At 40.7% G+C, this 17854-nt stretch overlaps 1 protein-coding gene across 2 annotated transcripts in view; it reads left to right on the top strand.

Moving 5' to 3' along the window:
- Positions 1 to 17854, top strand: part of TMEM132B (transmembrane protein 132B) — a 261473-nt gene that overhangs the window by 160419 nt on the left and 83200 nt on the right. The window contains exon 1 of one of the 2 annotated variants that reach the window (XM_030025984.2): positions 17585 to 17668. The exons of the other annotated variant lie outside the window; for it this stretch is intronic. Coding sequence (XP_029881844.1) covers positions 17637 to 17668 — 32 coding nt within the window. The 5' untranslated portion in view covers positions 17585 to 17636. Of the gene's footprint in view, positions 1 to 17584; positions 17669 to 17854 lie in introns of those variants that run through there. 2 annotated transcript variants of the gene reach the window in all.

Raw genomic sequence — 17854 nt, forward strand, 5'->3', positions numbered from 1 at the left:
AACCATTAAAAAGCTTGATCCCAGCAGGACATTGCTGTATTTGGTTCCTGTTTTCTCTTCTGGGTCAATAATTCTAGATGGAAAAACCTTTCCCATTGATTCTCTGGGTCACCTTAGAGTCTGCAGGAATCGTTTAGTTGTAGCTAGCACATCTGCTGGAGGACCAGAGAGATCTGGTGTTTGGGTATCTGGCCAGGAGTCCCTGCAGAGAGGCTGATGTTGTGCTCCGTACGGCAGAACCGTCTCTTTCCTCCGTGGTCTGAGACTGGTACTGAAGGGTGCTGCAGGGTGCAGCTTGTGTTCATGTAGCACAAGGGCCGCCGCGAGTGTGAGCAGCTGCTGCCCATCGTGAGCAGGATCAGACCTGCTTTGTTGTATGCGTCTCAGAGGATGTAACTGAATGGGGACTCAATATAAAGGAAATAATGTTGTGCATGTCTTCAAGAATGAGAATAGTATCGGGCCTTATCTGATTACCCTACTTTATGGAAAATCTCCTGTGCCTGCAGGCCTTTGAAGCAGGTGGCCTCAGTAGTTTTTTCTTGGCAGCTAAGGACATGAGTGTATCTATAGAGACAATGACCAAAGCACAGGAATAGTTCTGAAGAGATTATTTATGCATGTACCTTCATCAGAAGAAAAACCACTTCATTAAGCACCCAGGGAATGCAAAAGTGAGGAGAAAAGTGGTTTTCTTGATGAGATAAACGTATTACAAGTTACTCATTATACATAAAATAATGGCATATACCACATGTTCCAGGGAGTTCAGGCTGGAAGATGTGTCACTATTGCCATGTTCCTCTCATTTCCTGTGCATTCATCTAAAAGGTCCTGATTCAGCCTCTGTAATTGGCCTCTTATACACTTAAAAAAAAAAAAAAAAAGCACCCAAACCCACAACAAAACTCTTCAAACTTTTACACTGAAAGCTGTGCTGTGTGCTTGTATGTGTTTCAATTTGAATATGAATCGGAAGAACAAGAACTTGAATTTTCAGTACTCCAATGGTTAGATGAATAGATGAGTGAAGAGAGAAAGAAGAGTAAACAAAAAAAACCCCTAAGTAAAATAAAAGGCTTGTAATAAGCCTCGTTTCTGTGCACCGCTCTGGGAGCAGAACCATCTGTCCTGTTGCCTCAGACACCATCCCTTTTATTCACATGGTCTTCTCAATTTTAAATTAAAAGAAAAAAAAAAGACAGGAGTTTTTAGGGATGCCTCATTATCTGTATTTTCTTTATGGAAACAACTCCCAGTGCAACTTGATGTTTACTTCATTGCCTAGTATCTGAGCAGGGTCTGGATGGGAAGGAAGGCCTTTTGGATGCATTTTGCTGCTTGCTGTTTTAATTGGAGTATTGTCATCTCTTGGCTGCTTGCAGATCTCCAAAGAAACATTGTGGCCTACTGGGTTATTCACCAGACATTTGTGTGACTGATCTTCTTGCAGCTTTTCCCTATTGTGATTCATTTCTGGAAGCAGGTTTCCAGGTGGGCTTTTGATCCTTGGTAAATAAGACTGGAAATGGAGAGGGGAAAAGACATGGTCCTTGCCCAAGTGGATTATTTGTCTTTTCCTTGCCACCCCTGATTCCACAGCAGGACTGGGCAGGGCTGTGGCCAGGGTTCTGGGCTCTGTCTTTGCTTCATGCTGAGGAGCTTGGTCTGGTGCTCCTGGGGGCTGACCTGGAGATGAAGGTCTTGTGTCCCACACAGGTTGTGTCACTTGTATGGGACATGGACCCCTGCTTTCTTCTGAAAGGAGAGGATGGAGGGGGCTTGTTCTCAGTGAATTGAAAGGGCGCTTTGGAGACATGCCACCAAATCCAACATTGCAGCTCACAATATGCTGCTTTTCACTCACAGGAAATACTTGGTTTAGGGGAAGGTGATAGAGAAGGAAAGTCTAGGAGACAAAGAAAAAAAATGAGGAGAGAGCATTCCAAGAAAATGAAGCTTCAACCTTAGACTGGTTCCACAAAGACCTTTGTGTTCTCAGTCCCACAAGCCAAATGCAGTTTGTACAGACCAGTGTTAAAGGTAGCTTAAAACTACTGTGACTTCAAGTACTGTGCAAGGGGAAAGGAGCCTTTATATTGTTTGTTCTGCTTTGTAGGTCATCTTGGAACACTCGCGTTTTAACTTGCAAACTGAAAATTGTGTTATTTTAAATTAAAGTAAGTAATAGCTCCTGCAATCACTCACAAATGGTAAAAAACCCTAGTATTAAGACAGTTTGATGAAAACAGGTGTTAGTAAAATGCTCTATAGACTGCCTTCATATCTGCTTCCTCATTTTAAAGGTTTTTCTGCTTTTTTGCATTGCCTCTGCTGAAAATCATATGCAGAAGTACAAGTCTTGCAGCTAAAGCTGATAATCTACACCTACCTCCCACAGTCTACTTTGTTTATATGGTGCCCTGGTGAGAAGTATTTTGAAAGGTTGGGGTTCTGAAGGCAAAAGGTTTGAATAAAAAGGGGTGCTAGAAAGTACTGTGGTTTGCTGGGGGATTTTTTGTTTGTTTTTGTTTTGTTTTGTTTTGTTTTTTTAAATAAATAAACTCCCAGTCTCTTTTCCCTCTGATTCTTCACTTCAAAAAAATTTCCCATGATTTCTGAAATCTCTCATTCTTTCCATAAGTTCTTCCCACACTCCTCTGATGTTTCAGTATATCAGGATTGCCAGACTTTCTTGATTGTTCCACGGTCCTATGCTGAAGATGTCATTGTTTCACCCCAAAATAAATAATGTGGCATTACTTTATTCTTTAAAAGAAGCAGACTTATACACATGCAATGTCTGCTTCAGTGCCTCCAGTCAAACTGGATAAAACTCATTAACCTGATGTTCCTGTGTTAAAAGCAATTTAAAAACAAATATAACTTGGAAACATAAGAATGCTGTTTAATACCACATTGTGAGAAACGTGGTAGAGGTTGCTTTCCTCTTGTAACCCAGTTTCAATATTCATCTTATGAACAGAGGAAAATACCCTCAAGGTTTTTTTGTCTTTCAGAAGTAATTTTTGAAAATGGACTTATTTTTAAAAAAAACACCCCTCCTGCTCTTCAGACCAAATCTATGTCAAAAGCTAAATTTGACCCATGGTACAAGATTTAGGTGCTGTAAGCGGCTTCACAAAGTGGGTAAAAAACCTATAATTTTTTGTATGTTTTATTGTTTGTGTTAATTGCACTAATAATAATTTACTTTATATTTGTGGTCAAGGTATGGCAGCCAGCGCAGCACTTGTGTTTGCTGCTGTCTCTGAAATCATCATTAGAAAGTGAGCTGATAAAGATTACCCTAAATTCTGATACAATATTGAGGATTACTGCTGATCCTTCACCCTGTTTAGCTTATGCAGTTTCTTGTGCTTCTTGGTGGTGTTTCCCTCTGCGGTTAGGATCCTCTGTATGCTGGGTGATGGTCACTAAGTGTTTCAAAAAGCTGCAGTTTGGTAATGGTGGTTATAAATGAGATTGTAGGGGGTGGCGAAGGGGGCCAAGCCAAGGGGACCTGGTGGTGCTGCTGGAGCAGCAAAGAGGTGACAGAGTGGGGATGGTGAGACAGGGTTGGCGTCAGAGGGCTGCCGAATGGCACAAAAAGGCAAACGGAGGTGAGAGGTCAGGGAAGCAGCGTGGAGAGGGATGCTGCAAGGAACAGTGGGTATCTTGGGGGACAGAGGTGAACTTCAAATGAGCAAGAGCAGAAGAGCAGCAATTTCTGTGCGTTTCTAAGGCCACTGCAAAGGGGCAAAACCAGAAGGGATAGATGTCGCCGCTTTCTCCTAGTACGTGTTTGAACCCTTATCAAAGCAGTTTATCAGCTGATCTCGTTTTCAATTATAACCTGCAGAAGCATTCATATAATTAGAAGTGCTGTTGTAATCCTCTTGAAAACAAAATATGGGCATGGTGCAGCTGATAAATTGAAGTAGTAGGCAACAGCTAATATGTATTTTAATAAGCAATAAGTCTAAAGTGTGTATCTAATGAATTCTGATGGTATCTTGTTTTTCTTAAATTTATCTTGTAAAGGCAGAAGTAAACTTTGAACTTGATATTCTAGCCAGAATTTATTATATTTTGATTATTACTTTTTTAAATTTAGGATCCTCCTCAGGAAAAAGGATTAGATTTAGATGCAAATAGATCTTAGTCTTCTGCCCACTGAAAGCAGCTGTAAAGCTCACATGGACTTCAGAGAGTTAAACTTATTGTGTGGTCCTGCTCTGTCCATTGAGCAGCTACTTTAGGGAGTAATCTCCTCAATACTTCTTAGTCGAATAACTAGTAGCTCTTACTTTGGTAAGTGTTCTGACCCCAAGAGATTGTACAAGGATGCTGAACTGGGAGGCCGTCATTATAATCCAATAAGGGGGGCTCAAAACAGCGAGCTGGCAGTGAGACTTGAGATGCTCTGCAAAAAACCTCCCAAGGAAGGGAGGATGCAGCAGTGTACAGGGGCCACGGTAAGAAGCTGGTCACTGGTGGCTGGTGCAGAGATGCACAGGGGAGCAGGAGCAGGCAACCAGCTATAGGAGGGCATAGAGGGATCTGCCTGGGGACCACCAGGTGTGGGGCAGGGTTTGCTGCAGCTCAGGAAGTCTCTAGGTTAGCTGGGACCAAGTGTGGAGGACCTGCCTGCAGGGACAACATGATCTGGGGGGACAGCTGGGTATAAGTCTTTTTATTTCTCTTCTGTTTGATCTAGTTGCTTTGAGTTTTCCCTGTTTAATAAGTTACATATTCAAGGTTTATTGTGATGAGATCTGGCTTTATTTGAGTTATAAAGGCTTTTGGTCTTCTTTAGGGAGCTCATTATGAAGAAAAATCGTAGGCAGTGGATGTCAAAGCTCTGGCTGACCCAGGAGCTTATTATACCTGGTTTGAAAAAAAAAAAAAAAAAAAGTGGTCACAGCATGAGCTCTCCCTCGTCGTTTTGCAGGGCTTACACAGGAACTGGAATTTCCTTCCAGCCTAGAGAATGATCCTGCCTCTTTGGGCATACACATTCTGAGCTGTTCATGCTGGTTTTATGTCCCCTCTCTCCAGGGATGCCGGGGCATCGTGGTTTTCCTTCCAGTGGGAAGAGCTGGACAGAGCTCCTTCAAAAATCTTGCAGTGAATCCTTTAGTAAATAAATCCTCAGCAAACTTCAACATCTAGTTTTCCCTCTGTGGGTGGAATGTGAGAACAAGAGTGATGAAAGCTGAGAAACAAATGAATTTCATTTGTCAAACAGTATTATTTGCAGGGCTGTGGGGTGTTTTGCACTCTGTCTCCCTGCTTGGTGCAGATTAGCTGGAAAACACAAGCCGAGTGGTTGAGGACCATGCAGGAGGATGCCAGGATCTATAGGGCCATTTCTATCATGCAATCTCCCCAATGATTAATTTACTATAGGGCTTACCTCTCGGGGTCTGTTAGTTCCCATCATCCTTTTTTATCCAGTGTGAAGCATTGGACTGCTCAGCGAGGATGCCAGGTTTGCTTTACAATGGTTTTGTTACTGAAGTGTTTTATGTTTTGTTCTACAATCAGGTTGCCCTTTGGATGATTTTTTCCCCCCCTCTTATCTACATTCAATAAACAACTTCAAGTTGTTCTGTCCTGCTATTTAGCGAAGATAAATGATTTGGGAAACTGAATTCTTGCAGTGCAGCTGACTGTCCAGAATAAAATTATAAACACGTGAGATAAGATGAATAAAAGCACCAAACTGCTGGGTGGATATTCCCATTACTGTATACAAGCTAGACAACATCCTTCTCCACCAGTTTCCTAGTTTGATAAATGCCTTGAGCTGATTTAAAAATGTGTAGGTTATTTTTAACCATGGTAGCAGAGCCATCTGTATTGTATCTGATGAAGTTCTGTGATAGAGCAAATTGATTTATTCTATCTCCTTACAAGTTATACTAAGCTTTATGTTATAAATAAGCTGGTTTGAAGTACATGATGTCATTGAGCTTGAAAGTCTCTAGATAAATTTGTACTTAAAGGGTTTGTGCTTTCTGTGTGAATTTAAATTGGTGCAGATTGTTATATCTCTTTTCTGTCTCTGTCTTGTGGACTGCAAGATCTCTGGGGTCAGGACTGTCTTTATAGTTGTGTTCGTATGAAATGCACAGAGGGCCCAAATCCAAGACTGGTGCTTTCATATGTTACAGCAATAAAAATAAGAGCAATCAACAAAAACAGAAGCACACATTTGATGGCAGGATTTTCAGAAGCACTGCAAGGAACTGTATGCCTAAATCCTACCATTTGTTGTTATAAAATACAGGGAATTAACAAGGAGCTCATTTTGCTTGGGGTGTGCCTTATGCCATGGCAATTCTGAACTGAGGTCAGATTTGAGATCTCTGCTTTGATTTCTGCTCCAGGAGGTGAGCGGGGCTGTTGGCAGCACAGACCTGGCACTTCTTCCCCTTGCCTTGCTCTGAGGTCACTGGGGCTTCTGTGAAAGTCCACGGGAAAGGTGCCCATAGCAGTAAGAAGAGGGAATTAATCAAAAGCTGGGAGGAATACAATAAATCCTGTCTTAGTTGACTGCTTACAGAACCAGCAAAAATGGTGGCTTAAATAAGGTAGAACCTCTGAAAGAGGTGGACTAGAATCACTGTCCCCGTGTTTAAGGATAGTTTTTGAGAGACCAATACTGAAGACAGGATGTTGCCTAATGAGTGCCATGTATGGTGCAGATTTCGCTGTAATTAAAAAGAAAATGAGCAATGCTTTAATTGCGATCTGAAGATTAAAAGTTAAAAGCTCAGTATCCTCTATTACTTATTGTCAGATAGGAATTACGTTGCATATGTGTAACAAACCATTGCATTTTAAAAATGGAACCATAAAAAAGCTGCTGTAATTTAAAAGCAGCCAATTTACTAGGAGTACAGTTTGCAGCTCTGTCACTTGCTAATCAGTCTGTTAAACATAATAGCCATTCTTGTCTGGAGGCAGTTAATCATGTTGTGAATGCACTTATCAGCGCATATTAGAAATACAATACAAGACTTTCCGACAGAGGAATGGATGCAATTACTGCAATCAGTATACATTTAGCTACTGTCTTATACCATGTTTTTCTTTCCATTTCTTTTTTTTTTTTTTTCTTTTAAGTAGTCCAGCAGTGACAGATTTTCTCTTAGAAAAAATATAAAGAACACACTGGAAAGTGTTGTTAAACTCAATGGACGTGCTCAAATGCAACCTGTCGATCTAAATGAGAGATGGCTGCTGGCTGGTTGAACCTTTCCTGGACCCAGCAGTGTTGGAAGCTGCTGACTTTGAGTGTTGTGGTGATGGTTTTCAAGGCCTTTGAGCATTTTCACTGATGGGCTGGGAATGTGTCTGTGGAGGCATTCCTTAGGTGGTGAGGAGCTGAAGTTGCCGCATTTGTGCATTGAATTAGACTAAAGGAGCTCAGCATATGTATGAACTCTCTCTTTTTTTTTCCCTCTGTGCTTCTCTACATCTAAATCAATAGCAATGAGGGATCTCAAAGTTTTTGAAAGGGGATATTGAAAAAGCATGAAAGCTAATTGCTTCCAGCATGACTACTCACCAGCAATGGGTGTAAATACAGCTGTCTCAAAGAATGCCAGGACTCGACAAAATCTAAGGGTTTCAGCGAAACAATTTTCCAGGGCTGAGCATATTCTTGTATGGGGAGGAAGGGAGTTGGGAGAGGGGCACGAGGAGGGAAGGGATTATGAAATCCTGAAAAGATTCAGAAAAGAGAGGAATAGAAGGAGGATGATTTTGTAAATTCTGCTTTACATTAACCCTTTATGTTAGGGATACTTTATGTAGCTTAGCGTGATTTTCAGTGCTTGCAGGAATTTGCCTTCTTCTTCTAGAAATCCTTTTATCTGACTCTTTGTTCTTCATGACAGCTGGTATTTTTGCTTAGGTAACATTTTTAATTGTAGCAGGGAAAATGAAAAAGCAAAACAATCCCCAAATTGTGTGACTATTACAGGGGGTAATAAGGGAGTCAATATAACATCATATCCACCGCACCAGTATTTTTGTTACTGTCATGTTCAGATCACACATTGCTCAGACTCCCTGAGAAAATGTGGGAGGTCCTCAGTGCGATGTCCTTAGCGGTGATTCTTCCCGATGGTGCAGGCGTCTGGCCTGCCTCACACTGGTGAGCAGTTCAACTCGGACGCTCAGCCCCACTCTGTCCACAGGTCGTTAAAGCCTTCGTCGCTGAGGAAATTCATTGAAATGAAGTCCTGGGGGGACTTCATATTCTATCTTTTATATCATATCTTTTATATCTTCATATCATATCTTTTAACTTTTATCATATGCTTTTTATCATGTAAACAGGGGCGTGGGGAAGGCAGGATGGAACACCACTTCTCCCCTTTCCGTTTCTAATTATTCCTTTTCAGAGCCTAAATGAATTAACCTCACTTATTACTCACTTGTGCCTGAACTCATTTATTCATGGTATGACCTTAGCTCTAAGCAATATCCCAGCAGCCCCCCATTAGCTGTCACTACATTTGAATTCATCACGTGTTGGGAAATCATTGTCTTGCAAGTGTGACAAAGTAGTGATTACCCTTTGAAAAGGTGACCTAGAGACAATGTTGTGTTGACCTTACTTTCATGCCATTAGAAAGTAGTTGTGGAATGATTTTTAAAAAGAGAAGTATTAATCTACCCCTCTGCTTTTTGTTATTTGGAGTTATCTTTGCACTTCTAGGTAAATTTGGAGTCATTTTTAGGATGAAAATAGGCTTTTAATGGAGTGACTTACATTATAACTGCTTGTTTCTCTCTTGCTTTTGGTTTTGTTGTGAAGATTGGGACTTTAAGCTAGCAAAGGGTAGAGGTACACGGAATTACTGCAGATGGCTCTTTCTGTTCATACGCTGAATGCAGACCCTGATGCGCCCTGTGTTTGCTCAGCTGGATGAATTAATCTTGTTTATTAATTAAAACACAGGAAACTGATGTTTATATGCCAGTTTCACTTTCACATTTTTACTGTCTGTTCAGTGGGTATCAACAGTGAGAGGAAAAGCTTAACTCTTTTTAAAAACATAATTATCAGCCTATAAAATAAAACGATTTTATGCACACCATGTGCCTCTCAGGGAAGTGAGGAGAGAGGAGGTCCTGTTTGTGTTAATGTTAATGGGCTACACTGATCCCTGCCTTAACTTCTTTGAGGATGTTGTCATGGCCATTTGTTTCTTAGCAGAAGTGTGAATTAGCCACAGGACACCCTGAACATTATCTCTCCATCTAAGAGTACATTAGATTCAAAGTAAGCTGCATCTAATTCATTAGATGCTTAATCTTGTTTAAATCTGAAGAGAATGTAGGAGGAATAAAATAATTCTTGCCCATATTCCTATTTTGATTTGTTCTTTAATTATTTCATGCAGGTGGTATTGCAGTAGCTTCTACAGCAGACTCACGAGTTCTGTGCACTCTCAGCAAGCTTTAGGAAAAAAAAACCCAACTGTTTTTTAATTTCACATTGTCCTTGCTAGCCGCTTGGCATTCTGTTATTTACTCGTTTACACTGTCTGCCTATTAAGCAAAGGATTAAGTTCAAAACGTGTTGAATCAGGCTTTTAAAATCCTCAAGTCCTCAAGAGGAGAGCACCATTTGTCACTGTTTTCATGTATCCTCCAGCACATTAGGTATATTCCTGTCATAGTCTGCAGCTTGTCTCCCCTTCCCTTTCATTCATAAATTCAGCGCATGGGGAGTTTGCATCTTTAGATCCCCTCTGGTTGATTTTTCTCCCCAAGGAGATCCAGCTGTCAGCCTCAATTGTAATTCTGAAATGAAAACAGCAACTGGATTGCTAATAACTTTCTCCTACGTCTAGTCCTGTTTTTCTTTTCTGATGCACTTGGTGTCTACAAAAGAGTCTGATCACTTAATGCTAATGTCAGGCATATAAAAATCATAAGGCCTTTAAAATGCCAAGGAAACATGTTGTTGGAAACATGGTTTGAGCTGTTAGGGTGCATCCAGGTCACTTACCCAAGCTCTTACCTCTATCTAGGAAGATGAGGAAGCTGTGTACATATTTGTAAATGTAAAATTCAAGACATAATTGTATAAGTTCAGGAGCTGTCACATAGAGTCACTCTTCCCGAGACACTCAATAAACTTGGAAGAATGTACAGGTGAATTAGCTGAATTGAAGACTGGCCTTTTTCTTCTGCTTAATTACCTGCAGGAAACTAATGTATTTGGCTGTTATGTGGTGGCACTATAGACAGACCCAGAGTTTGTCCCATTGCATTGCAGGGTGTCACCAAGGATTTCCAGCAGGTGACTTTTAGGGTATATTCCCTGTCTCCACCATTGAGACTCTGGATGCCCCTGACCATCCACTCTGTTTTCTTTGAGGTCAAGTGAAGTGTTTGCTGCACTGACTTTACATGTAGCTTGGCTGAAGATACCCATGCCTTGGGTTATTCAGCTGCAGCACAAGCTATGGTAAAAAGTGCCTCCCAGACTCATATTCTTGTTCTTTTAAAGGTCTTTTGAAAGTCTGTGGAGGGAGGGACTTTGTATGTGAGTGCCTACATTGCAAAGAAGTTCTTGTATCACTGAACTGATTGTCTTGAATTTTCGGTCATTGGTTCTTTAAAAATCCATCTCTGCTTTATAAGGTATTTCAGCTGCTTGCACAGCAATGTTGAAAATACACCATGTGATTATGGTATGTAAATATGTAAGAATTTCTGAATAGTTAAAGAAAAATTATAAGCACTGGTTAGGATTCAGCATAAATCTTTCATCATAAAATCATTCTTATTTTTTAAACAACAGTAGCTCCCTCTATATTTGCATCCAACATCAGCTAAACCCTGGCCCCAATTTCTTACTGGATGTATTTGTTATATTCGCCAGCAAGATGCTTTCTCCTGGCAGAGAAGCTTTATTTTAAGAAACACACAGCGCAACAAAAGAGGTTCTAAATAGTAGTCAGAAAAATATTCTAGTGCAATCAAAATGCTTTTTTAAACCCCAAAAGATCACATGCCATTTCAAAAGGAGAGAGTCATGACAAAGGAACAAATGGGAGTCCCAGCGCCCAGCAATACATGCTACCAATGGAGCACACCAATTACACTCATACTGAATTTGGTCCTGAAAGTCCTGTTTTGTTAAAGGCTAACTAAAATAGTATCAAAGGACTCTTTTACCAGAAGAATTTCTGTACACTGTCACAAGGGTGGAAGCAAATAAAAATAATTGAAGCAATTGTCTCAGTTGTCTCCAGGGTTGCCATGATGATGTTGATAAAATCAAATAAAGTGGAAGTTATTGCAAGTTGTTAGTGAGCAGCACAGTTGTGAATTGGCAGTGGAAGAAGCTGAAGAGCTTAAAAGGTTTGCTCATTATCTAGATTTATTGTTTTCAGTAGTGGGAAAATGTTGGCTAAGCAAAATAACATGAATAATATCTGGTCTTGGTGGTGTGTTTTGAACAAAAATATTTTTTCTTGTTTTTATAGTTTTTACTGGATTATTAAAAAGTGCTGTGTCAATCCATACATTCTTAACAGATCTAGCAGCTTGGTTTTGTCCTCGGTAGCCATTTACATTGCCCATGCATTTGTGAAGAGCATGAATTTTTATGGCAGTGAAAGAAAAACAAGATCAGACACCGAGAAATGTTTTGAAAAAGCCTGTAGTTGGTATAAAGTAAACTAGACAACAGAGCAAGTTCTCTGTTAGACAACTGAGCAAATTGTAATTTGTGATTTTGAAATGCATCGCATAGAGAAACCAAGCAAACTTTTTCCATCCCTGCAGACTTACTTGCAACCTGCCATCCATCCTGTCTTTGTTCAATGTTTGGGACTTCTGCCTTGTGCTGTGGCATGGAAGAAGAGTGAGCGGGGCTTTTTTCAAGCGTTTGTGTCTCCCTTGCACCCCCAACTGTCCCATTTCCCTCAGCAGAACAAAACCCTGTGGGGGCTATGCAGTAAGGGGCAGTGGCACTGTGTCATCTGAACATTTTCGCATTGATACAAAAGCTTGCAGAGATACTCAGGACGTGTAGGTAGTTTGCCCTGGCTTCTAGGGACGTTCATCCACACTGCAATACTTGACAGGGATACCTGCACTTACCCATGCAGGGCTCCAGCCAGGCCCGTCTCCAGTGCTCCCCAGGATGAGGCCCTTTCTCAGCAAACTACCCTGGGAGAACAGTGCGAGTAGGCTGCTTCCAAGCTTGTATATACAGCTTTGTGTCCTTACAGCCTAATGAAAATGATATATGCCGGGAGAAAAGGGTTTAGGTTTTAACATCCATTACCAAGTCAAACTTCGTATGTAACACAAAGTGTAGCCATTTCACCCCAGTAAATTGTTCTCAAGTAGGATCTGTGCTTAAGGATGTTGTAGCTGCTAGAAGATACCCTGCCTTTAAAGGTGTTAGCTGCTGCCAGTTCCTGCTACCCAGTGCCCGCATTCAGGAAAGTGGCACTCGGTAAGGCATAAGGGCTGTCAGTATGCAAAACTTCATAATTCAGAAACTGGATGCTGCTCTGTTAGTAGGTATTGGCTCTCATTTCCTTCATCTTGGGCTGCTGGGATCTTAATTTCCTTAGGGGGAGAAGGTCAGGACCTTTAATCTGGATCTTTTCCCCAAGAGGTCCTGAACGTCTGCTGCTTCATTTGACTTCAGCAGGAAATTAGGGTCTTCAGCATTTCCAATCAGTCGTTGAAAAGCCTCCTCTTGTAAGTGTTTGATCTTCAGTAAACCTTACTTATGAAATTAATCCTCTTGAGATCAAAAGAGTGAGACCTGTATTACTGAAATATTTTATAAACTAATGTACCTTGCTTATGTAATCCTGTTCTCATTTAATTTGGTGACAATTTGTCAGAGAGTAAGAATTGACCATTATTAACCTTGAAAAGATTCTTAAGCAACATGATACCAGACATTTTATTATTTTCAATTACCTAGTGTCTGCTCCATTTTTTTAGAGTTTTGTTTACACTACTGTGGGCCTCATAAACAGATTGCCATTTACTGAAAACATTATTTTATGAATGAATGAAACTTATGATTTCCTGTAATAGCCAACTGCACTAATAGAAGGGTCTGACTTTTATCAACTAAATTGTTGATGAACCGGCAGTGTGAGCCAGCAAATCCTCTGTGCGCCAGTGACACACCCAGCTCAATGCACTGCAAAGTGCCCTGCACTATCATCCTTCACTGTGGCATTCTGCATATTTCATTCTCTCTAAAAATACAGAGGGCAGGCTCTTCAGTTTGGTTAGCAATGTAAATCTTTCTTCATAGCTAGCGATAGGCATTTATTTATTTAAGGTAACTACTAAGTATTTAGACTGTCACTGCCATCACATCAATCACTGTGTATCATTCCCGTACTTAATTCAATAGTTCCATGTTTGGCTTAGACAAAAATTAGGAATAAATTGAAGTCAGTATTATTTCAATGCCAGGTGATTTTGTAGTACTTATTAAAACCTCTAACATTAGAGCTATGGTGAACCTTCACAGCAATCTATTATTCTGTGAAAAAAAAACCCAAAACAACCCTATGCAGTTCCATATAAATACTTAATAAGGTAATAAATCACGGAACCACAGAATGGTTTGGGTTGGAAGGGACCTTAAAGATCACCTAGTTCCAACCCCCATGCAAAGGGCAGGGACGCCTTCCACTAGACCAGGTTGCTCAAAGCCCCGTCCAACCTGGCCTTGAACACTGCCAGGGATGGGGCGTCCACAACTTCTCTGGGCGACCTGTTCCAGTGCCTCGCCACCCTCACAGTGAAGAACTTCTTCCTTACAGCTAATCTAAATCTACCCTCTTTCAGTTTAAAGCTATTACCCCTTGTCCTATCACTACATGCCCTTGTAAGAAGTCCCTCTCTGGCTTTCTTGTAGGCCCCCTTTAGGTACTGGCAGGCTGCTGTAAGGTCTTCCCGGAGCCTTCTCTTCTCCGGGCTGAACAACCCCAACTCTCTCAGCCCGTCTTCATAGGAGAGGTGCTCCAGCCCTCTGATCATCTTGGTGGCCCTCCTCTGGACTCACTCCAACAGATCCATGTGCTTCTTGTGTTGGGGGCCCCAGAGCTGAATGCAGTACTTCAATGTAAAGAAACAAAATCTGATACTGGATTTTTTTTAGATTCAGGTTTAAAATACGTATTTTTTTCCTACTGTTTGCATACACTAGCAGAATCAAGAAGAAAATCAATCAGAATGTATGAAACAAGGTAATGTGATAAGATAGTCCTCCAAAACCAGCATGAATCTTTATAAAGCATCTGAATGCCCAGGCCTTATTTTTCTAGTGGTTTGTGCAGCCTGTGATGGGTTCTACTGGGAGAGTGTTTTTAACTGAGGAGAGGCTCCGCCTCTGGGTGGAGTGCTCACTCCTTTACGGCTTAATGTACATCCAGAAGAAATACTTGAGGTTCAACTTGGTAAGCAGGCAAGGCAGTTGGGCTCTACATGCCTGCAGCTGCCTGCCTGGATGTGTCCCTTGCAGGACAGTTCTGGGACTTAGCAACATTTTCCTGTCCTGATTAACTCTTCTTATTCTGGAGTTGGTTGGAGCTAGACTTGGCTTTATTTGGCATGGATTTACCATTCTGTGCTAAAACGCTGTTCTTTTCTGCTCCAGGTTGGGATCACAACCATGCCTACTAACTGCTGGGTACAGAATGAAGACTATATGTTACAAAGCTTGTCTGGGCTGTTGGGGACCTAGTTTGAAGGCGTTAGATACACATGAGGCTAGACAACAGGAAACCGTGTAGAAATCTCGAGGGTTTGGGGGTTCTAGTATCTAGCAGAGACAGTATTGTGAAAGTACACAGATAGGATTATAAATCGCAATTTAAAGAAGAGGGCCTACTTACTGGAGTTTGCAAGAGGAAATAAATCCAAGCCCATGGTTTCTTTTTCTCCTCTCACCAGAGAGAAAAATGTGTAATGAATGTCTCATGTCTGAAACACTGGGCTGGATTCATCAAAGGGAGTTAGTAATTACCAAATTGAGAGAATCATGAAGCGCTTTTCTAAATTTGAAAGGCTCATCAAGAATAGATCAGGAGCAGGCAAAATTAATAGTTATGAACTCATTTCCATAGAAATGGACTTATTAGCAAGCATGCCAGCTGCCTAAAATTATAAGGTCTTCTCCTTGTGCTTGCAGGAAATAATCTTTTTTTATAAAAGTAATTTTGACTTTTTATTTTTTATTGCTCCTCTAAACTAGGGTTTGGCAAAATCCTTCTAAACCGGGAAAAGACTTCACAGGACAATAGAAATTTAACTAAAAAGAGAAGAAAGATGTGGAAAGAAGTGATTTATAGTCCTTGGATTCCATCTGACTCTTCCCAATAGTGCTAACTTATTTAAGAGAAAAATGGAATAAGACTCAAGAAAAAGCTGAAAAATCTTTATAGGACAAAGTTTGGTTTAGCGGGATTTAATGGCTGATAACAGCATGAGTTACAGTCATTCGTCTTTTCTGCTAGTGGATTTTCCCACTGGTAAGTGTTTTGTCTTCACCAGGCAGTTGCAGATCGACAGTGACTACAAAGACCAACATACTGGCCACCAGCTACAAATCAGACTAAAAGCTGAAGATTTTCCATGGCCGGGTGGAATGACTCCTTTTCAAAAGGGTTATAGTGTAATGCTGCATAGCCAGGAGAGAAATTTAGATACAGGTGTTGCAATGTGAATTTATCAGCTAATGGAGCTGACATAAGTAAATGCTAACCTTTAAGGTCTTGATGATGATTTAATTTATTTCTGGTTTTACTTTAGCAACCTCCATCAATTTCAGTGGAAAAAGGCAGTGGTCTCCCACACGGTATTATAGAGAATGGTTAATAAATTGCAAGAATTATGAATATAGTACCAATCTTCCTGTTAAGAAAGAAGCCCCTGTAGGATAGGAGATGCAGCAGCCAGTAGGAAGGCACTAGCCTGAGCAAGAAAGAAGTTAATTTTTCAGGTTTATCAGGGTTCGTTATAGTTGTAACCTGGGAAAAGGCTTACAACAAAGAGGGTGGATTAGTCTGTGGGGTACTCTGTGTCCCAGATACTGTAACACTTGACATTGCTTGAAGGCTGAATCTTTGTCCTAAAGAGGAAGAAAGGGAAACCATAATTTTAGAGCAAATTCACTGACTTGCTGTTCCGAAGGTAACTGGAAACCTGCTGGTGAATAAAGGAGTCCAGAAAGTTGAATACTGGTTTGCTAAGCTATACACTCAGTGGAGAAACTCCGTAAGTGAAAGATGGTTAGATAGAGCAAGTCCATCTCTCTCAGCAAAAGTCCGAATGAAAAGAAGTGGATCCTTTTTTAATCAATATTAATGTGTCATGCTGCATGATTTGCTTCTGAGACAAAGCAGAAAACATTTGACAAGCCACGTTGTTTTTCCAGGCGATGATAAGTATTCTCTCTGGAACCAGGACCTAGAAGTCCTGGATCCTGGGAGACCTGGGAAGTCAGCTTTGCTTTAGTTCATACATTAATGTTAGTTAGATCTGAGGAAGGTTTAGGTATGTGAGTTGCTGCTCTTTTCTAGATGCACAGAGACTCGTTTCTAATCCAGCAGTGTATAACCATGTCTGCCTTTAAATGAAACTTATGTCTTTTATAGCTATACAGCTGTGCTAAGGATGCAGTGAAGATCTTTGCATATTTTCAGGCACAAGAGTCATTTTACTCCCTAGCAATTACTTTAGCTTGCTATATAGGCAAGACACATACATGCTTTTCTTAGGGAGATCTGAGTCCCAGTCTGTCTTAAAAATATAAAACCACTCTTACGGTTACTTTTTGGATGTGTAAAAAGAAAACCAGGAAAGGAATAGCTGAAGGCATGATGGACCAAGCTCAAAGAAGTGCCATCAGTGGGACGTGTAATGGATTTATCAGTGCAGACTAACCTGACATATTATTTAAGTGGTGAATCTAAAGCAAAACCCTCCATCAGTGGTTTCGTTCTGAATCTGAAACCACTCGTGGGTGTTTTTGTGAGTGGCAACTATTGACTTGAAAAGATTGAACCTAAACTGCAGATCTAAACATACCTTGACAGGCACAATACCTAGATCCATAGTTAGTGTAAAGCTCATCTAAATTTTATTTCTGTGTTGTGAGCAAATTAATTTTATGTAATTTAGATAAACTGCCAGAAGTGATACTCAGAAGGTTATGAAGTTGAGTACTCCATTGTGGTGCCCGCAGTGGTTATGTTTTTAACAGAAATGGTTTAATTACATCCCTAGTATTGTGTAATAACATTTTTCTTCAAAGTTTTTTGCTGATTGTCTGGTTGGGCACCCAAAAGATGCCTTAATAGCTTCTAGTTTTGCCTGGAGGTGGATATTATCTTCTGTCAGCATGGAAAATATTTATCCTTCAGGCATTGAAGCATATGTTTGTGGTGTTTGTTGTCAGAAAGAAAACATGAAAATCAATAATTCCTGTTCAGATTTTTTTCCTTTACAATGTGGCTTCAAAAACATATGGCAAAACCAGATTCTGCCTCTGTGCAGTTGGGAAAAGGATGTTTTAAGTGTCTGTTCTTTGTAGCGGCAGGCTAAAACTTTTGATGAACACAGCTCTTGGAGTCACTACTTTAGGGTAAGGGCACACAAATAATGTACTGTGGGAGAGGGCAGGGAGCGAAATCACAGAGGGTGGGTCATTACTGAGGGGTGCCTGCATGCACAGGACACATCCCTACATCGGGAACAAGCTACCTCATGCTCACAGGAAGAGCACATTCAGGTCGTTACGGAATGGCCTGACATGCTGCAAATTTAGATT

Source organism: Aquila chrysaetos, chromosome 9 (assembly GCF_900496995.4).
Source record: "Aquila chrysaetos chrysaetos chromosome 9, bAquChr1.4, whole genome shotgun sequence".
Classification (NCBI taxonomy): Eukaryota; Metazoa; Chordata; class Aves; order Accipitriformes; family Accipitridae; genus Aquila; species Aquila chrysaetos.